At 34.6% G+C, this 18903-nt stretch overlaps 1 protein-coding gene across 2 annotated transcripts in view; it reads left to right on the top strand.

The window, feature by feature from the left end:
* SGCZ (sarcoglycan zeta) overlaps positions 1–13707 on the top strand; it is a 230977-nt gene extending 217270 nt beyond the window's left edge. For both annotated transcript variants that reach the window (XM_075499215.1, XM_075499214.1), the window contains 2 exons: positions 2392–2515; positions 13501–13707. In XM_075499215.1, coding sequence (XP_075355330.1) covers positions 2392–2515; positions 13501–13707 — 331 coding nt within the window. The remainder of the gene's footprint in view (positions 1–2391; positions 2516–13500) is intronic.
* The last annotated feature ends 5196 nt before the right edge of the window (positions 13708–18903 follow it).

Raw genomic sequence — 18903 nt, 5'->3', positions numbered from 1 at the left:
TTAACAACTTCTTCTCAAGTTCAGAAATTAATCGCTGATATGCTTTCTTTTTAGAGAAACTGGAAGTCATTTATGTTAATGTAGTTCATGAAAAACAGTGATGAAACTAGACAGAAAAACTTTGATCAACTTTGATCTATACACTGTCATGTGTTTTGGAAAAAGAAAAGTTTATTCTTCAAACAAAGTCATAGTGTCTTGAAAGATATTTCTAAATAGATTTTTATTGTCCACCTGCTGAAAAATTTCAGTCAGGTCTAAGAGTGGTTTTGATGTTATGAAACCAGAAATATTTGTGACTTCGCTAATACCCATCAGTTCGATGCAATAAACGTAGTTAAGAGCACTTTTCTCTTCATTATTATGAAATGGCAGCTGAAACCACTGAGAAATGTTAATATTCCTGGCAAGTAGGTTATGAATCACAAAAATATACTGCTAAAAAATATGGAATGGAAGTATCCAGTCATTTAACATTTATACAATTCAGTTTCCTTTTAAATTCAAGGTAAAACCTCATTAAGGCAACAGAGTACTTTCGAAAATCTAATTTCTAAACTTTATCGTTCATGTGGTTTCTGAAAGGTTTTGGAAGCTCTTTTTCTGCTGTCTTATAGACATCAGAAGTTCACAAACCACCACCTGAAAAACACTGACGTACATGATTAAATAATTCATGATATTTAGATTCTTCCCTGGTACAAAGAACTGCAGAACCCTCTATTAACTTGTCCCTGCAGAGTGTCAAAAAAATGAAAGAAAATGGCTTAGCACTAACAGAAATATAGATTTTTCTACTACTCCTGTCTATTTATATCCCATGTATGCTTTTTTTATATAGGTAGCTACAAATAGTGTTTTTCTCTATCTGGACACCTGCTTTTAATACTTTCATTTTGTATTGCCAAATAATTGCTTTTCTTTTTTTTTTTTTTTTCCCCTTTCGCTATTGAGTGTCAGTGATGTGTAACAAGCAGAAATATTTCACAGACACCATCTCAGTGACTTACTTTGCATGCAAATGTGGCATTTTGGTTTCAAAATGATAATCCATCGCTATTCTGTAGACTTAAAAAATTCAATTTCAAACAGTTGAAATACACTGAAAATCTCTTGTTCCATTGCTTGTCAGATCTTTCATTTGGCTTTTCTGTAGCAAATTCTTTGTCAAAATATTCTTTTCTTTATACATGTAGTACCTCATTATATTTTTGGATGAATGTGACCTAACACTCAAAATACAATTTGTTGAAGAGGGAAATACAATGTTTTCTTCAAGCTACTCATTCTAGACTTTTCTATCATTAATATATTTCATCTTACCAAAAGCCTTTCTTCAGGTAAAGTGGAACTGTGTTCTGTCATTATATTATTGAGTTATAAATAGATTAAAAGAGTTGTCTCTCTCTTAACGTGGCTCTGCTGAACACATAGTCTACAGCTGAACACAACTGGAATCCAAATTTTTGTTTCCTAGTTCAATACAGTTTTCATCCACTCACCTTTCCTATTCAGTGTGTGAGCACGACTGCTATGAAATCTTTGCATTAGTACTTCCCTTTCAAGAGAAACGTGGACAACTCTGTGAGATAACATAGCTAAGAAAGCATCATATTTCTTCATTAAGGTTGATGGAGGATCTTGAGTATAGGGCAGAGAGAAATGGGGAGACTGACAGTAGAAGAACAATAGCTGCTTTGAGGAAAGATGCCAAGACCCGGTGATATGCATCTTAACCCTATTATAACAGGGTTAAAGAGCATAATGAGTATTTTACAGAACAAATAAAGCATGCAAAACCCCCACAATAATAGAAGCATAACAGATTTTCTTTTCATCTCTCCTTCGTACATAATGCTGCTACACCTACCCAAAATATGAATGAGCCTGTGAAGGCAAAGTCATTCTAATCGGTTTTACATCATTATTTAAAACTTTTTAAGTGTTTTGTTTTCTTTTTATTTAGTTGCACGTTTGTCATCGGTCACTAAGCAGACTTTAGTTATTAACCTGTCATTACAGAAGCACTCAGAGAGACGTGTGGATTCTGAAGTACCTATATTTCAGTATTAGTACAGTCAAGTAAATTAGGTACTAACGCCAGAAAGCGTCACTAAGCAGACAAGCTTATATCAGTATATGCTTAAATGCTGTCTTAAATAGGAATAGATTTAAACACATACTTTTTTTTTTTTTCCTCCGGGCCATAAAGAGTAGTGAGAGAATCACATGTATAACTCATTTTTACTTTCATTTTTACTTTTTATACATTTTTACTTTTTACCTTTCAAAATACATTTATATCTACAGGCATTGTGGGTTTTGGGGCTGGGTGGTTTTTGGTGGTTTGAGTCAGTGCATTTTTTCTCAGTGACTGTTTTTGTCTTTCAGACTTGAATCTCCTACTAGATCGTTGGTGATGGAAGCACCCAGGGGAGTGCAAGTCAATGCAGCTGCAGGAGACTTAAAGGCTACCTGTAGGAAAGAACTGCACTTACAGTCCACAGAAGGGGAGGTAAGTTCAGCCGGCAGAGAAATGTTCTACAGCTCTGCCCAGCGTAACGCAAACAATGTGAGGATAGTTTAGTCAGCAGCAAGGTAAACATCACAAGAAGTGTTCTACATTTGCCTACGTGAAAGTAATTTTGGTTTAGCTTGCTCAATTATTAAGACTTATTTTCTTTTTTGCAAATATTTGAATCACTAAGTTTTATTCACACTGAAAAAAATGTTAGTTAAATGAATATAGATAAGAATTATTTTTAATCTAAGAGTCAAGGAAAAAGCTACCCGGTCCTTCAGCATATCCATGGGACAGAGACAGCTAAGTGACAGTGGTAAAAAATCACTTTGGATGAATCTGGCAAACTAAGAGAGAGAAGTCTGGATTAATTTGGATTAATACTTCATTAAACCATGATGAAGAGGTTTAACAAATTTGCTCTACACAAATTTGTGGTTTATTTCCCTGAATTGTTACAATCTCTGTAAGAGAGACAGAGTACTTCAATGATATGTTCACTGTACTGTTTCATCAGTGTCTTGTTTCAGTGATCAGCATGACATAAAAAGATTTTGAAAAAAATATAGATTCTTCATGTGTAAACCTGTGCGAACTCATGAAAACAATTTTAAATTGGGTCACTGGTTTGGTTGGCAATCCATGTATTGCAGAAACGCGTGAAAGATTACTGATAGAGAGTCCTTCAATCTTCAATCCTTAAAATGATATAACATTAAAAAAAACTTGTGCAAGGGTATCAAAGGCTCTCAGATTTCTATTAGGCACTTTGGAGAAATGGATAGATATTCAAATTGTTCTCAGTGGGACTTGCCAGGTTACAGCATTTTTGGAAAACCGGTTGTTTAATGTAAATATCTAATTGGGAACAGAGCTCTTTAGAAATTTTTTGCCTTTTGTGTTTGTATTTTGTATTTTCTACCAAATGTTCCAGATACTCCACAAACTATCCAAATAAGCAACAACATACAACACCAGCATTCACATCTATGACAGATAATCCCCTGCAATTCACACTCTTTGCGTTACAATGCAGACAGGAACATTTTTGGTTGATATACTGTATCAAAGGCCTACTTTGATAACATTTTTCAATTGATGCAAGTATCTGGCCTGCATAATTAAATATTTTCCTAATTCAGAGCCTCAAATACCACATGCCCCATCTTATTTCTGAGTTTCTCCAAAAGCCAGCTCTTCCCATAACCTCTCATCTTTACTTACCACCTCTCTAAATATGAAGTCTTTGTTACTGTTTCCTAAAGTTGCTGAGATAGCAGTAAGGACAATCTAATCCTCTTTTAATAGTAAATATTGTCCTCCCTCACCCTTGTCCTCTCTGTGGGTATTTTTATTGCAGGGGCTAAAGCTTCCTTTCCTGCTTCCCCTCCATAAATCCCTACCTGGCCTAATCTAGTATGTTTCCTACATTTGTTAACATAAATTTTTCACCTAGAATGTATTTCTTTGTTCTTTCCCTTAATGATATTGCTAGAGGGAAAAAGTAATACTCAACTGAAAATGAAAAAGAAAAAAAACAAGCTACAGAAAGACTGTTACCTTTCCTCAGTTCCCCATGATCCCTGAAGCAATGGTTGTATCTATAATGTCTTGGTTTAGTACCATGCATTTCTGTGGTGCTTTGTACAAATATTTAATCTGTGGATTCATCAGGCATTTTTCTCTATATCAACACTGTGAGTTTATTGCATGACTTCTAATTTTTCTTAAGTATTGACTACAATTTATTGAAAAGGTAGTTTTGCAAATAATGTCCTATGACCTCAGTTGGACTGTGAGAATGGGAACCTAAGAAAAGTTATAATTACTATGTTATGTATGATTCAGAACTGGAATTCAATTCAGCATTAAATACTTTGTAGGAAAAAAATGCCAGTATAAAACAGATTTTGCTGAACTTCCTATTAAAAATCATTATATTCCTCTACATGGTAAGTAAGACTTTGCACATCTGTGAATTCCCACATAGATGTTAGATTGATAGTTATCAGAAAACAAGCTACCATCCTTTTCCCGCTCTTTCCCAAGGAGCTGTTCTGTAAACATACATCCGACAAAGTTCAAAATGTTTAATTATGTCTTGAATATTTGCAATACCAGTAAGATCTGCAAAGAACCGAACCCTAAATTCACAGAGAAATTCCATCCTGAGGTCTGACCAATGCCTTTATAGTCCACTATTTTATCTCTTACGCTGTAGAGGGTCAGAGGAAATTACAGAAACACTTTGGAAGGCATACGACGAGCTTCCACAGCATCACCAGTTGTGCAAAGTTACCGTGGCCACATTAGGGAATTGCTGGAGTATTTACAGCCTGGTGTGAAGAACCAGGGTAAATATCTGATGGATAAAATGTCTACATAACAAAATATTGATTGGTGTCCTTGCTTACAGCCCAACAGATACACCACAGATTAGCAGACAGTATAGAAAAAAGTGTAAAGGGTTTATCATTACTTATTTTTAAGAAAACATGTTCTAAACCAAAACAGAGTATCTATGTAAAAAATAATCTTCATTTTAGCCTAAAAAATGTATGCTTTATCAGTCAGGTTTCTTTCACGAATAAAGGAACGTTGTCTTTGTGAATTGGATCTGCGAACCATTTTTGTGATAAGACATTTTTTGTACTAGAAAAAATACAATATTTTTGTATTATTCTCACACTGGTTAACTAAATTTAACTTTTTAATGTTTGTAAGCTTATTTAAAAAATCATCAAAGATATGTGAATTAATATTTTCCTTCTATAGCATAATTATTGCTCTATTATGCCAGAAAATAGCTATGTGACATCTGGAATCAACCAGTTATAGCCACGTAGCAGAATGTTATGAATTTACTGTAGATTAATCTATGAAACATATATTTTCCTTTTATTTAAGAATAAATTCAGAATATTTTTTAAGAACATAAATGTGTTTATGAAATACTTCTCCTCTAGCCTTATTTCTCATGCAGTATAATCTCTAGCCTCCCACATCATAAACTGAAAGCCTCTGCAAGCATTTTGGATTCCGCTGTTTGATACATTTTCTTTTTATTTACTGCAGTATTATAATAATCCTTTTAGCCCTATTACGCATTATAATGTGTGATCCCAGACTGAATACTGGGGGCTGTAATTTCGACTCAGATTCTGCTGCCCTTTATAAAGCTCTTGAGCTGCACCCTTGTGAGTCAAGGCATCAGCAGAATCCTTTGATTCAATTATAGCTTGGCATTTAGTTGTGAACTATGTATTATTCTATAAATAAACCGTAACCAATGGTTTAAAGCAGCAATCATTTACAAGGAAAATAAAATGTGAAGCTCCAGGCTCTAGCTGAATCTATTGGTTCACATAAGAAGAAAAAGAACATTCCTTGTCTGGAAATTCAGCACAATGACTAGTAGCTGACTACTGCTTCTTTCACATATAAACACAATGCAAAAGTGCAGATCAGGTTTGAATTCTGTAGATACTAGATTTTGCTAGGCATAAAAATATGTCAGAATTGAACCTGAAATACATTATCATATAATGATAACAAGGTTAAAGGATTATTTGATGTTGTCCACTCATTGGTCTAACAACTAATTTTAATGGGTTTGACAACACATCACCGTTTGAAGGAGAAGGCTGCTAACTAGCTTCAGGTCTTATGAGTCTTGTGCAGCTGCTGTGTATTTTTGCAAGCAGCTTCTATGTAAGCGAGGCTCTGCACTTTCATTGCATCTCACTGACTATCAAAGACCAAGTAAATAAAAGGAGGAAAATGCACAGAGGCTTCTCATTTTTACAAACATATTCACATTAGTCACCCTGTCTGTGACCTTTTTCCTACTTAATTCTTTATGCCCTGTATTTCCTTGTCAAATTACACTCCTTTGTAGCATCGTTTGTAGACTACATTTGCTTGTTTCTGGCATAATGAGGCTGATCCCTTGGTGAGGTTTATAGCTGTCACATTAAAAATGGGCAATACTCTTTAACAGACAAAGTTTGCTCAAAATCAGTGTTGCAGACAAGAGGCCTAGTTTATATTTACCATTTTAGCGCAACACAGTTTATGAAGCATCCACCCAAGATTATTTTGTAGAGCCTAATAAATGCATATAGTACTAACATTTGACCTATAATCCTATCCAGTTCCCTCTCTAAGTCCAGGAGACGTATTTAGCACAGAAATTAATACTTAATAAAACTGAAGTAATCTTCACTTGTAAGCCCAACGAACAGTACCATTTTAAATCTTTAGTTTTGGTGGTTTTTTTCTGGATAGTTTTTATGTTCTGAAACAGAAAATAAGAAAGGATTTCTTTATCTAAATACACTGAAATGGAATTACCATTTCCTGCAAGCTGCTTGCCATGACTACGGAGGAATGGCTGATCAAAGGCAACAACATTTCCTAGATGAGTTCAATTCAGCTGAGTTATGTTTGTCTGAGATTAAATGTTTCCAAAAAAAAATTTAAATGTTTGATATGGATGAAGTAAAGTCAATAAAAAATAACCAATGGCAGGTTCTAGAGCTGAAAGATCCACTGTTTATTCACCAAAAATTGTCTAATAAATGTGTGCTGCATTTTGTTTTCACAACCCTTTTTCATGGTATTAACTAGTTGACTCATCACTGTTGTCTGGGAGGAAAGAGATTATTGGAATTGAAGGGAAAAGTTTTCTGTATTTTTTTAATTATTGGCTTCAAGAATTCTATTAAGATGTTTTGACAGATATTTAAAATTATTAAAATACCATGTTATTTTTAAACAAAACCTTTCATTTTCAACTTGAAACAGTTATTAAAGTGTAAGTTAATTTATAGTAAAAAGCACTTTTATGTAGAAGTCTACAACCAAAATACAGTGTTCCCAAACTACAAAAGCAAGTGTTTTAATTGACGTCACCCATCTTTGAACTGTTTGTTCATGAGCAAATTTTGAAGACCAACAGCATAAGCCATTTTATTAGAAAGAGAAAAAGAAGTGAAGATGAATAATTTATTATATAAATAAAATCTTTTTCCATTAATATCACATCTTAATCTAGTTCTGATTTGAATGGTAATTAAATAATAAGTTTTTGTACTCAGTAGACTAAGCACAAATATTCCAAGCAGATTTCCTTTCTGGGTTGGGTACATAAATCACAAAGAAGTCACATCTGTCCCTAGATTGAATGAATTTGCAAAGACTTCTAATATCATGTAGAATTTGATTCTGGGAATTCTTGTGCGTGAGACTACCATTGGCATTCCATAAGCACTGGAACTTGTAAACTTTAACTGGTTAACATTCACAGCACCCCATTTGATCATCCTGGAAAATTATTTTCTTGACAGAAAGAATAAATACACCAGAAAGTTTTTGCTTCAGCAGCCACTTATATAAATTGCACTGGGGTTATAACTTAGAAGTTACAATATATGCTTGTGTTTATTTACCATGAATTTACAAAAATGTGTACTTAAGATGAAACATGACTCTCATAAACACCACTTCACTATTGAAGAGTCAAAGCATAAATTCTTCCATTCAAGCAGGAACTGTACACTTCACTAATGTACAATGTTATATTTAACATATATATATGTTAGTTTTCAAATCACTTTCAGTTGTCAGTAGTTCCAGGCATAATATGGAGGTGGGAATTGGAGCAATGTTAACAAAAGAAACTTGCCAGTGTGGCTCTGTCCAAGTGTATCAGGTATAATCTTTAGAAAGAGAACATTCACCACACCAGAGCATGCTTTGGCCTAAAGGTCTGATTTGTCTTGTGGTCAATTGATCGTACTCCTGTAGAGAATACATTTTCAATAGACAGGTTGTACTAGATCTTTTGGTCTTCTCTGAATATTTAGTATCAGTTTCATCCCAATCATCACATTCATTTCACTGTTTAACTGTTCCTCAATACTATTAATCACCATGACAGATATGGTTCCAGATATTGTGCCAGCATATGTATTTTACTGCATATATGCTATCAAGTTAATATTTTAATTTTCCATTATGATTTTTTTTCTTTTTCTCAGAACTATCTTTCAGATTTAATGAAAGCTATTTTAGGTTAATAGTTTTAAAATAAATGTCAAAAACACAGATAGGTGTTAGAACAAATGGCCCATGTGAACTAAAGTACTGCAATTTATCCTATAGTTCATCACCTTGAATGTTAAAACATACCAGCATATGAAAATTATATAGTTGAGTCTAGTGACCCAATCTATATAATCCTCTTAGTATGTATGCTTCTGATAACATATGCAGAAGAGCAAAAAGACTAGACAAAATCTTGCATTGTTAGAAACCAGATTAATTCTGAAGAGCCTAAGGGAATTCAAGAGGTTTATTTAGTGAGATGTCATTACGCTGTCTCCTCATACTGGTTGATGAACACCAACCTTTCAGCTTTCCTTCTTTTCTTCCGCATTTCCTCCAGTTTCCTGCCATTTCTTATCTACATTAGCCCTGAAATATGCCTTTGCAGCTCTGTAGAATTACCTGTCTAATCAAACTGTACATGCATACAGAAAATTCTTCAATGTTTGTAAATCCTAATTCTTTCATTTGGCTTTATCAATGTAGCCTATCATCTCCTCTCTTGAGAGGACTTAGTCAACGACCCAGTGGAGAACTTTTATATATGGCAGGGCCATATCTCTGTACGAAATGGCTTGTAGGAATATTTGATTTTTTACCTCATGCCTATATCGTGCCCACTGAAAGTTCTCTCCTTCAATTTAGTTCTTTGGTTTGTAGATAATCCATATTTTCTGGCTTGCCTTCCTCTCTCTTTCCCTCTCACTGTTCAGATTAACAACACAGTCTGATGAGCAGATAACTTTCAGATCTCCGTTAGCAAAAAATATATGTAAAAATAGTACTATTTTTCCATTCCTATCACACGCCCTACAGGCTGATTCAGTTTGCTACTTTAATTAGTCAGAAATCAGGTCTATTTTTAGATACTATACGGCTGATATATTTTTCTCAGCGCTAAGATGCACAAGACAAAGCAGTGGTGTAGGATTTCTAAACCTTAAGTATTTAGAAGGAAAGATGCTGCTCAGTGCTCTGCTCTCTGTGAAATAGCATTTCTCTGAGTAGCTGTTGCCTTTTCCATTTTGTAATCTCTCAGTCAGTCTCCCACAATGTTTCAAGAATGGATAAAAGTTTTGTTTTCATCCTTGCCTATTTATCTGCTGAGGTGTGAGACTCTCAGAAAGAGCATGACTGGCTTGCGTGGCCTTGATGCATATGAAGTATTAAATGGCTTATCTCATACCTTTCGCAGCACAAAAGATTAGAGAAAGACCGTGTGTACAGGCACTTCCATTAACTACTGCCATCTAGCAACAGTGTTCCCTGGGAACATAATACTGTTCAGTTTTTTGTCTTGCCACTTCTTCCCTTCTCTTTAAACGCCTCATAACATCAGGCATAAAATGGTAAGTTGTTTAAGTTTTACTGATGTTGGAGGACTTTTTGGCCATGAATTTCAGTTTTTAGCAGATGATAGGAGAGGAGAGGGTATGTCCTTAAACATGGACTATGTTCCTCTGAAATTCCTTACGTATTGGGCTACTCTGATGATATATTTGGACCCCTGCTTAACTAATAGGTAGCGATGTTGCATCTGTAAATTTAGCTTTTATTTATAACCTCGAAAGTATATGTACAGAGTAGATTTTAATGCTAGCTTTAAGCCATCTTTATTAATACTCTTCATCTCGAGCTTCCCCAGGGATTAGCTATAGGAGTCTGTTTAAATTGCACAGCCTTCCCGGCTTTCTTCAAAGGCATAGAGCTTGTTAGACTCACCGCAGCAATACACCCTCATAAGAAGCCGCTTCGGTTTTTCTTGGACACTGTACCCTGGTATCCACGTTACTCACAAGATGTTCTGGGATGCTTGCTGGGACCAGGACCTCATAGCTACCTCATAGCTCAAGATTATGACACCAGAAAAACCTGGACTGATCTACAACACAGTGTGAAATTTGTAAGCACCAGTAGAAAAGCATGCACAGCTACACTTAAAAAAGATCATTAATTTAATGAGAAAAATAACTGAGCCACATTGTACTGTAATGCACACTGGAGTGAGGTCCACTGGATTAAAGTCTTAGAGCAGTACACTGCAGAACATCTGCAATGAGGGGTTGCAGAAGCATAGCCGTCCTGCTGTAAACAAACACATAAAAATATTGAGCTTCTAGAAAAAAAAAGATAATAAAGTTCAAGAGATTTTAATCTAGCCTGATCTCTGACATATATGCCCTCTGATTTTTTCTGAGTTAATTCTTGTTTGAATCAAGACATGTCTTTTAGAATCCATTTAATTTTGATTTACAGATTTCTCATGTTCCTTCCCCATCGCCTCTGCAGCTAAACTCTTAATGGCCAGTCACATGCTCTGTCAAAAGTACAAATAGCTAATCTTGTATTGTTGTTGGATTTTCTTACATGTATGTCTTCTACCCTGAAGTGCCTTTTATTATCACATGTATAATATTCTAATATCTCCTCCTTCCATTTTTTTAAACAAAAGCATAGAAATAGTCTTTTTCTTATCAGTATTAATAGTCCAAAAGGCTGCTCAGATTTTTTTTGAGATCTATTTGTTAAAAGTTATCAAGAACTGCTGATTAAAAGTATATGACATTACTGGCTCCTGTTTAATATCCTGTTGAGTTACTGTTGGAATTGAAGTATTTTATCACAGTCATGTTCTGACATCAATACTTGATCTTTCTCCAAGTACAGAACTATGCTGAGCACTATTCAGTATAAAAGAAACGCTTATACTTACATAGAGCTTACACTGTTGAATGCTACTGGATTTTTACACAGTACTAGTTGATAACTCTACCATTGCTCCATTAATAGTGGACTTGTTAATATTTCTTTTATTCTTGATACGAGAAGTGAAAGACTACTTTTTACTACCCATCAATCCACTGACTGATGATTATGTGTTTTGTTTCCTTCCTACGTTTTACCAATTCCTAGTTTCTAGTTTTCTATCAAATTCTTTTTTTCCCCATGTTATTTTGTTTTCTTATTATGCTTGCCAGAGTTACTTTCACATTTACTCCTAGCTGAGCTGAATGTATTTACATGTGTAATCTTTTTTTTTTCAGTTGTATTTCTAGCAGAACATTATTAAATTGTTCCCAACACCATCCACATTTTTTTCATCTAAATTATTTCTGCGGGGGTTTTGACTCCTAATTATTTCAGGTCTATGACACTGGACTTTTAAAGCAGCAATGCGTGGATGTGTGTGTAAATACATCATTCCTTTGTCATATAAATTACAGAACAAAGATAATCATTTGCTTCATTTTAGTTTTTTAATCAATTCCTCTATCAGTCAGGATGTGAAATAAAACAGGCATCGTGCCATGCAGTTGTCACCTGTGCCTCAGATTCTCCCTTTCTGTCCCTTTTAGTGTAAATTCCCAGTGATGACAGTATCTTACTCTGGGAGCTGGAGAACTCACAATGATGGAGGGTTATATTGTCTGGGGCTACTTTCAGCCTGTATTTCCTTCTATGATTCAATCCCAGTCATTTACAATGCTTCTGCTGTGAATGGTAACATGACTGTGCATCAGCCTTTGTATGGGATTTTATCCAGGCTTCTCTCCTCAAATTTTTCCCAGCCTGCTCTCCTTCACTTCTCTCCAGCAGGGGCTTAGTAGTGCTTCTGCGCTGCTTTTCTGCCATATACCACTGATTTTATCATAAAATATTACTTGTCTCCTGTAGAAAAAAGCAACACATGCCATATCTCCCCAGATTCTTTACATGTACTGCCAACATTGTGATATAATGGTGTCAAGTTGGCTTTGATGATTTTCGATACCTTATAAAAAACACTAGTAAGTATTTAAGGAACTCACCTTTTCCTAAGCTTCACACTGTTATCTGCAGGGCTTAAAGCCATCTTGATTTGTAACCTGTCTTCTTGAAGTTCATAGTCTGCACCTGAGGTAATGACTGATCTTACTTTGGCTCTCATTTACTCCTTCCATAAATAAAAAATAAACTCTAGGCAGCGGGAAACTTGTCTGCTTGTGTCAGTGGAAGAAATGGGTTTTCCCTCCTTTAGTTACCTAAGTTAATGACATTGTTTACTCAACACTCTGAAAATGTAACGTAAGTGTAAATATTGCAGAACTCAACACAGATTCATGAACATTACTGGCTTTTACAGTCTCATACTGCTTATGCTATTTCCAATGGAAGGAGATTTAAAAAAAAAAAAAAATTAAATCATATTCAATGTTCAAAAACAAATGGGAATAGCTTGATGACCTTCTTAATAAGACTTTAACCTGAAATCTTTTCTCCTCTTAATTTAGGTCAAATAAGCTCTTTATTTTGTGCATACGACTCTGTACCCTTATTTAATTATTCTCTGGATGTAGCTGTTGTTAAGCCCCTACAATTTAGCACAGTTCAGCACATATTTCCAGCTGCTTACAGGAACACACTGGGGAATGTGCTTTAATATCACTTCACACTTATTAAAATACAAATTCTTCCAGAGCAAGGATATGCTACTGCCATGAATGAATAAATTTTAATCATAAAACGTATAAGTGAAAATTCAACCTCTTCAAGAATATTGTCCAAATGTTTTTGTATGACACTGCTTGTATCTGAATAAACATGTTGGGTGAAGTATTTGCATATACTGTAGTAATGAGCGTCAATGGGTATGCAACTACACAGAGTTGAAAAACATGAAATTTTGACAGCTTTTTTATTTCTAAAAATAATTATTTCTAATATCTATTTCTAGTATTTCTAATAATCTTTCTAATACTTCTAATAAAATATATCTATTTTTTAAATATTTCTAAAAAACTCATGACTGCCTCAAAACATGTCTTTAAAATATGTCACGATGCTGAAAAAAATCTACTTACGCCTTTTTTTTCCCCCCCCTCCTCTTGTAGATATTTTTAAACGCAGATACAATCCGTCTGGGAAATCTACCAGTGGGTTCCTTTTCCTCCTCCTCCTCCTCCTCCTCACCCAGCTCTTCAGCTCCTCGCCAGACTATCTATGAGCTCTGCGTCTGTCCCAATGGTAAACTTTACCTGTCCCCAGCAGGAGCAGGCTCCACATGTCAATCCAGTAGCAACATCTGCTTGTGGAGCTAGAATGACTCCAATTTATCCTCACACCAGAATAGCCTTTTGTTACTATCCCTCTGCTTCACAGTTCTGCTCGGTTTCCCCTGTGACAAGTTCGACGCTTCAAACGGCCTGCAGAGCAACTTCTTCCAGTGTAAGCAGGAATACAGCGCTGCCTTCTCTTGTGGTTTGTGTTGCCACTCAACGTAGAGATGGGAATGAGATATTCAGAAATCAAAGTATTCTTCATCAGGAAACCTGGAACATAATATCACCTTTTGTCCAAAAGGGAGAATAACACAGGTGCCTTTGCTACATGAAGTGAAGCACATAGTTTTAGATTTTTGCAGGACCTGGATATGAACTGCACATATATATATATACAGTACATAAACAAATTTGCCCAGAATCTGATGGTGAGATGAATTTGTTCCCCCTGTATGATAAATAACTTTACTGTCTGAAAGCACAATTTTCCATTCATCTTTTTGGATGTAAACTTTTATCCCTGAATTTTAAAATTTTGAAGCATTGTGTGATGCTTGCTTTACTAAATAATTCAATTCAGTAAATGGTTTTTAACACAAAAAGAGACAGAATCCCTCCCTGAGTTTGGTTTCTTTAAAAGTGTGTTGTTATTCTTTGTCTACGAAGTCTAGGGTTTTGTACACTAGGTAAATTTTGGGAGTGCTCAGCAATATTACCTTGCAGAGTTAAAAAGACATCTGCTCTTGTTTGTCAGATCTGAATGGCCTTATATAGTATTTTCGTGGCTACTGCATGTGAAGCGATTGCTTTAAGTAGAACATACAGTTTCTGGAAAAGAAGAACAGGGTAAAGAGGGAAAAACTGATGATATGTTTGTTGATCAGTGTGTTGGTCTTCATAAGGTCTTTATAATTGGCAAGTGCAAAAATGAGAAAATCTTCAAAATCATCTTGTCCATTTTCTAGCTATGTCTAATTGCTGCCATTTGAACACAGTACAAACGTTAGTACTAATGGAATGTGTAATGCTGAGAAGCAATGCACTAACAACTGGTATGACATTCACATTTATTATTCTCTTTTGTTTACCATCTGCTGCTAAGGTTTTTAAAGTAATAGTAATATATATAAAAATACATTAAATGCTATTCAATATTAAAAAGTACATTGATATTACATTGACTTTATCAGATCTGTGTTTAAATTGTGCAGCCCCATTTGCACTCAGATCTCACTACTGACTTCCTTTTTTGACAAGCTGATGTAGGATTTCTTTCTTGTATCAGTGATCATACTTGTTTGGCTTGGTTGGTAATTGAAATCTTATAAAAAATGCTTTGGTATGCTGCTAGTAAATTTATCTCAACATTGATTAACAAGAGTATCTTGAAACTTGCAGAACCCAGGAATGTAAAACAGTATAAAAATGTTTCCTATTGTGGAAGATGGCTTGATTACATGAGGTAAGTGTGCTTTTTAATTCTATCGTTTAAGTCACATCACCTAGCATGTAGCTTTAGAGGCTTCTGAGTGTAAGATCACCAATGCAATGACAGCTTTTGCAAGGTAACTCTAAAGTCAGGGCAGACAGTGCAAGGTGGGTATTTCTACTCAATTTTCTTTTTCCTGGAAAAAAAAAATTAAAATGAGCAAACTAATACTGTGATTACCTTTCTATTTTATTACCACCTAATAAGGTTGTTTTGTTTTCACTTCAGGTGAAATTCACTCCTATGCAGAAGACCAGCACAAGACGTGTCCACGGCTTGACTGGTGCTTGCCTTTCCATTGGCCCTCTTCAGAGGTGTGAATTTCACCCCATAGCAAGAATGCTATATTTGCTGTTTCTACCAGTTAAAGGAAGATTTTAAATTGATGATGTCTTCAAAAGAAGGCTGTTAACAGCTGATTTGTTATTTATTTGAGAATTTTATTCTTTTACTTGGAAATAAAATATATTAGAAAATATTGCAAGAACATATATTAGAAGCCTGAGGATTTTAGTAAGAGGGACAGAAAGAGATACAAGTGACAAAGAAGGTGATAATAAAACATTAGAAAGTGTAGCCATACAACATACCCTTAAAATGTAGGGAAACAGATATCTTCTTATGCACACAAGTAATAGAATGGTAGCGTGAAAATCACATGGGTAAATAGTGTATCAGGAGGAAAAGTATATAGATCTGTATGAGGAAACATCTATATGTATTCATTATCTGTGCACACCTACATACACTGGTTACTTAAAAGATGAACAAACAGGTTATAGTGACTAATCTATTCGGTGAATTAAATTTTGGCTTCTTACAAATTGCACACAAGTAGACTAAGATTTTTTTTTTCTCCCAAAATAAACCTACAGGATGGCCTACAGATACTTTGTCATGAATTTTCCATTAAGAATATCTTATTTGTTTGCTCTTCACCTTATATGATTACTTACCTGTAATACACACGAAAAAAGTTTCTGCCTGCTAGATGGAAAGACCCAACCTTTATAAATTTTACACAAATTTGGGTGGGAGTGGGCAGGTAGGAAAAAAAAAAGTCTATCTTTTGTTACTAGATTCATTTTAACAGCAAGCCTGGAATAATTTATGACTTCATATGAAGAAAACTCAGGGCAGAAGTGTGGATGGCACATTGGAGTCAACAAAACCAAGCCAGTAAGTCCACATAGCTCTGTTCTGCCAGGATTTTCTTGCTTGGAGTCCCTTCAGTCTGAAGTAGAGAGTATTTGAGAGCTTCAGCAACCTATGAGATAGCATAATGAGTTCTGATATTGTCTTAATATTCTTGTGAGTTTCATAATATTGATGTTTTACTTTAAATCCATTGAAAACTGTAAGAAGGGGAAAATCTCAGTTTTCATTTTAAACAATATGTCTAGCCCACATGATTTCAGAGGGTATTGGAAAAGTGATTTCAACGCATTTAGAGAACTAAAAAAATCAGAACACCAATAATCTGTAAGCAGCGTCATTATTCCTGAGTAGAAGGAGAAAGGGACACAGTGTTTTTGAATGTTTGGAGCTGGCAATAGTGAAACCCTCAATACTAGAGCTCTTCGACTTATAGTGCGCCCCAAAAATATCAGAAAAATGGCATAATCCCACAATGCCATTTCAGATGGAAGGACACTAGAAGATCTCAGCACAAATACCATATTAAAACATGGAGCCATAGCTGTGCTATTTCAGTGCTGGTTTTATAATGCTGAGGTCATTGTGTGCAAAGCCATAGGAAATTTTCAGATTCTGTCACCTTCATCATAGATTCCTGGCCCTGCCTCCAAGTTATTTCAGTCTTTGTTGGCCATTTATAATATCTAACATTCAGGTTATGATTAAGCCTCAGCTAATGTTTCTCTAGGTAGAGTGCTTATCTGACTGAATATTTTGATTGCGTATTTTAGAAAAAAGATGTCACTTCTTCCTCTGGTTAAGGCAAGAGTTTCCCATTAACAAATCACTCTGTTGTGACAATTTTAGGGAAAGATTGAAGACCTTAGGATATTTTTAAGCATTAATATTAGCACAATTAAAAAAAAAATCAGTGGCTAAAATATTCCTCTGAGTTTTTTTTATAGTATATGAATACATGTATCAAATAAAGCTTCTTTTTGTACTAGAATGTTTGTATGGGAACCACTAACATGGTATTGCAGCTGTTTGACTTCTTCAGGGCTATCCTTATGACAACAACAAAATATATGAAAAGACCTTATTAGCTACATGTATTTAATATATATGATAGATTTATCTTCTGTAAAAGTATCTGTGTCATGATATTATAGGATACTGTCTCTTTCTTGTTTAAAAAAAGAAAAATAAAAGCATCAGCCAACCTCACTGAGCGCTGTTAGCTGTATGGTTTTGTATTGCAGTTCATTCATTGGTTAAGTGATAAGACCAAAGACTGACACTTCTATTATATCTAACACTATGACACTGCTGCTTCTACTAATTCTGTTGGAATGAAGAGATGACAAGTTGTAATTACAACATGAAATTGTAACATAGTTTAGATTTGTGCAGCATTTTGAGCTGTAGATTGTTCACTTTTTTCCAGGGTTTAAATTTTTTGTCAGTGTGGTGCAATTACATTACTGTTCATACATATGAGGATCTTTTGGTGTTCCTAAGAAAATGAAAGACTATGTATTCCAAAACATGCCAAGACATTGCTTGTTTCAACTGAAGTTATACTGTTTTGCGTGCAAAACAGTGGCTTGACTGGATAACGGAATTCACTTTAAATCATTTTAGATGCAGAGGGCTATTGAGTCTGGATTGAAGACACAGCCATAAATGTCTAGAAGCATTTAATGAAGGATGTTTAAGATATTCAGTTGCTAACACCATGTATTATTTTTATGGGTTTTTTTAGACTCTAAATCATTGTCTAAATAAAAAAATTAAAAAACGAACCTTAGACTATGGAATTGTTATCAACTGATTCACTGTAATGCATATGTAAGTTGGATCAAAGTTTGAGTGTCATATTGTTTCAATCAGTACTCAGTAAAGGTCTGCTAATCATTTTTGTTTTGTAACATTCATGTTAATGATTTTCTTGTGTATATAAATATATATAAAAAGATGGGAACTATTTTCTTACACATACTATGCAATATGTTTGTAAAACTGCAATATTACCAAAATTACAAAAGCTGTGCTTTTGTACTCTCTGGCTTTATGTAAAACAAATCTTTTTTCTATTTAATGGACTGTCTGTCTTATAATTGTAGATAACATTATTCAAAAGCAGTACACTGAAACTTTAAGATTTTCTATTTTATTTTCCTTGGATTTTTTGTTTTATGAAAATAATAGCAAGGTTTTGGAAGTTGGAAATTGCTTTTTCCTGGAAAGCTAGAACTTTTACAGCATGTAATTTTAACACAGTCAGTTTGAAATCTCTCCTGTACCTCCTTCATTTGGTCTTAGCATTTTCGTCTGGTGCTACTATATAACCATAAATAAATGTGATACATAAAATAGGAAATATATCAGAACCGATTTCAAGAATAATCAAGTGGGAAACTTTCTAAGGATGAGAGGAAGATGTAGGATAACTGATGAGAAATTTTTAGGTTTTCTATATATTGCTATTTGATATGCATTTCCTTACTTCTGTCTGCATTAGCCGTATGGTAATAGCTTTAATTTGTTTTTCAATTTTTTGTCTTCACAGGCAGTATACTAGAGTTTTAGTTCAAAAATTTTTTTGA

This window comes from Mycteria americana, chromosome 4 (assembly GCF_035582795.1).
Source record: "Mycteria americana isolate JAX WOST 10 ecotype Jacksonville Zoo and Gardens chromosome 4, USCA_MyAme_1.0, whole genome shotgun sequence".
Lineage (NCBI taxonomy): Eukaryota > Metazoa > Chordata > Aves > Ciconiiformes > Ciconiidae > Mycteria > Mycteria americana.
The sequence above is the reverse complement of the archived record's forward strand: the minus strand, read 5'-3'. Positions and strand labels throughout refer to the sequence as shown.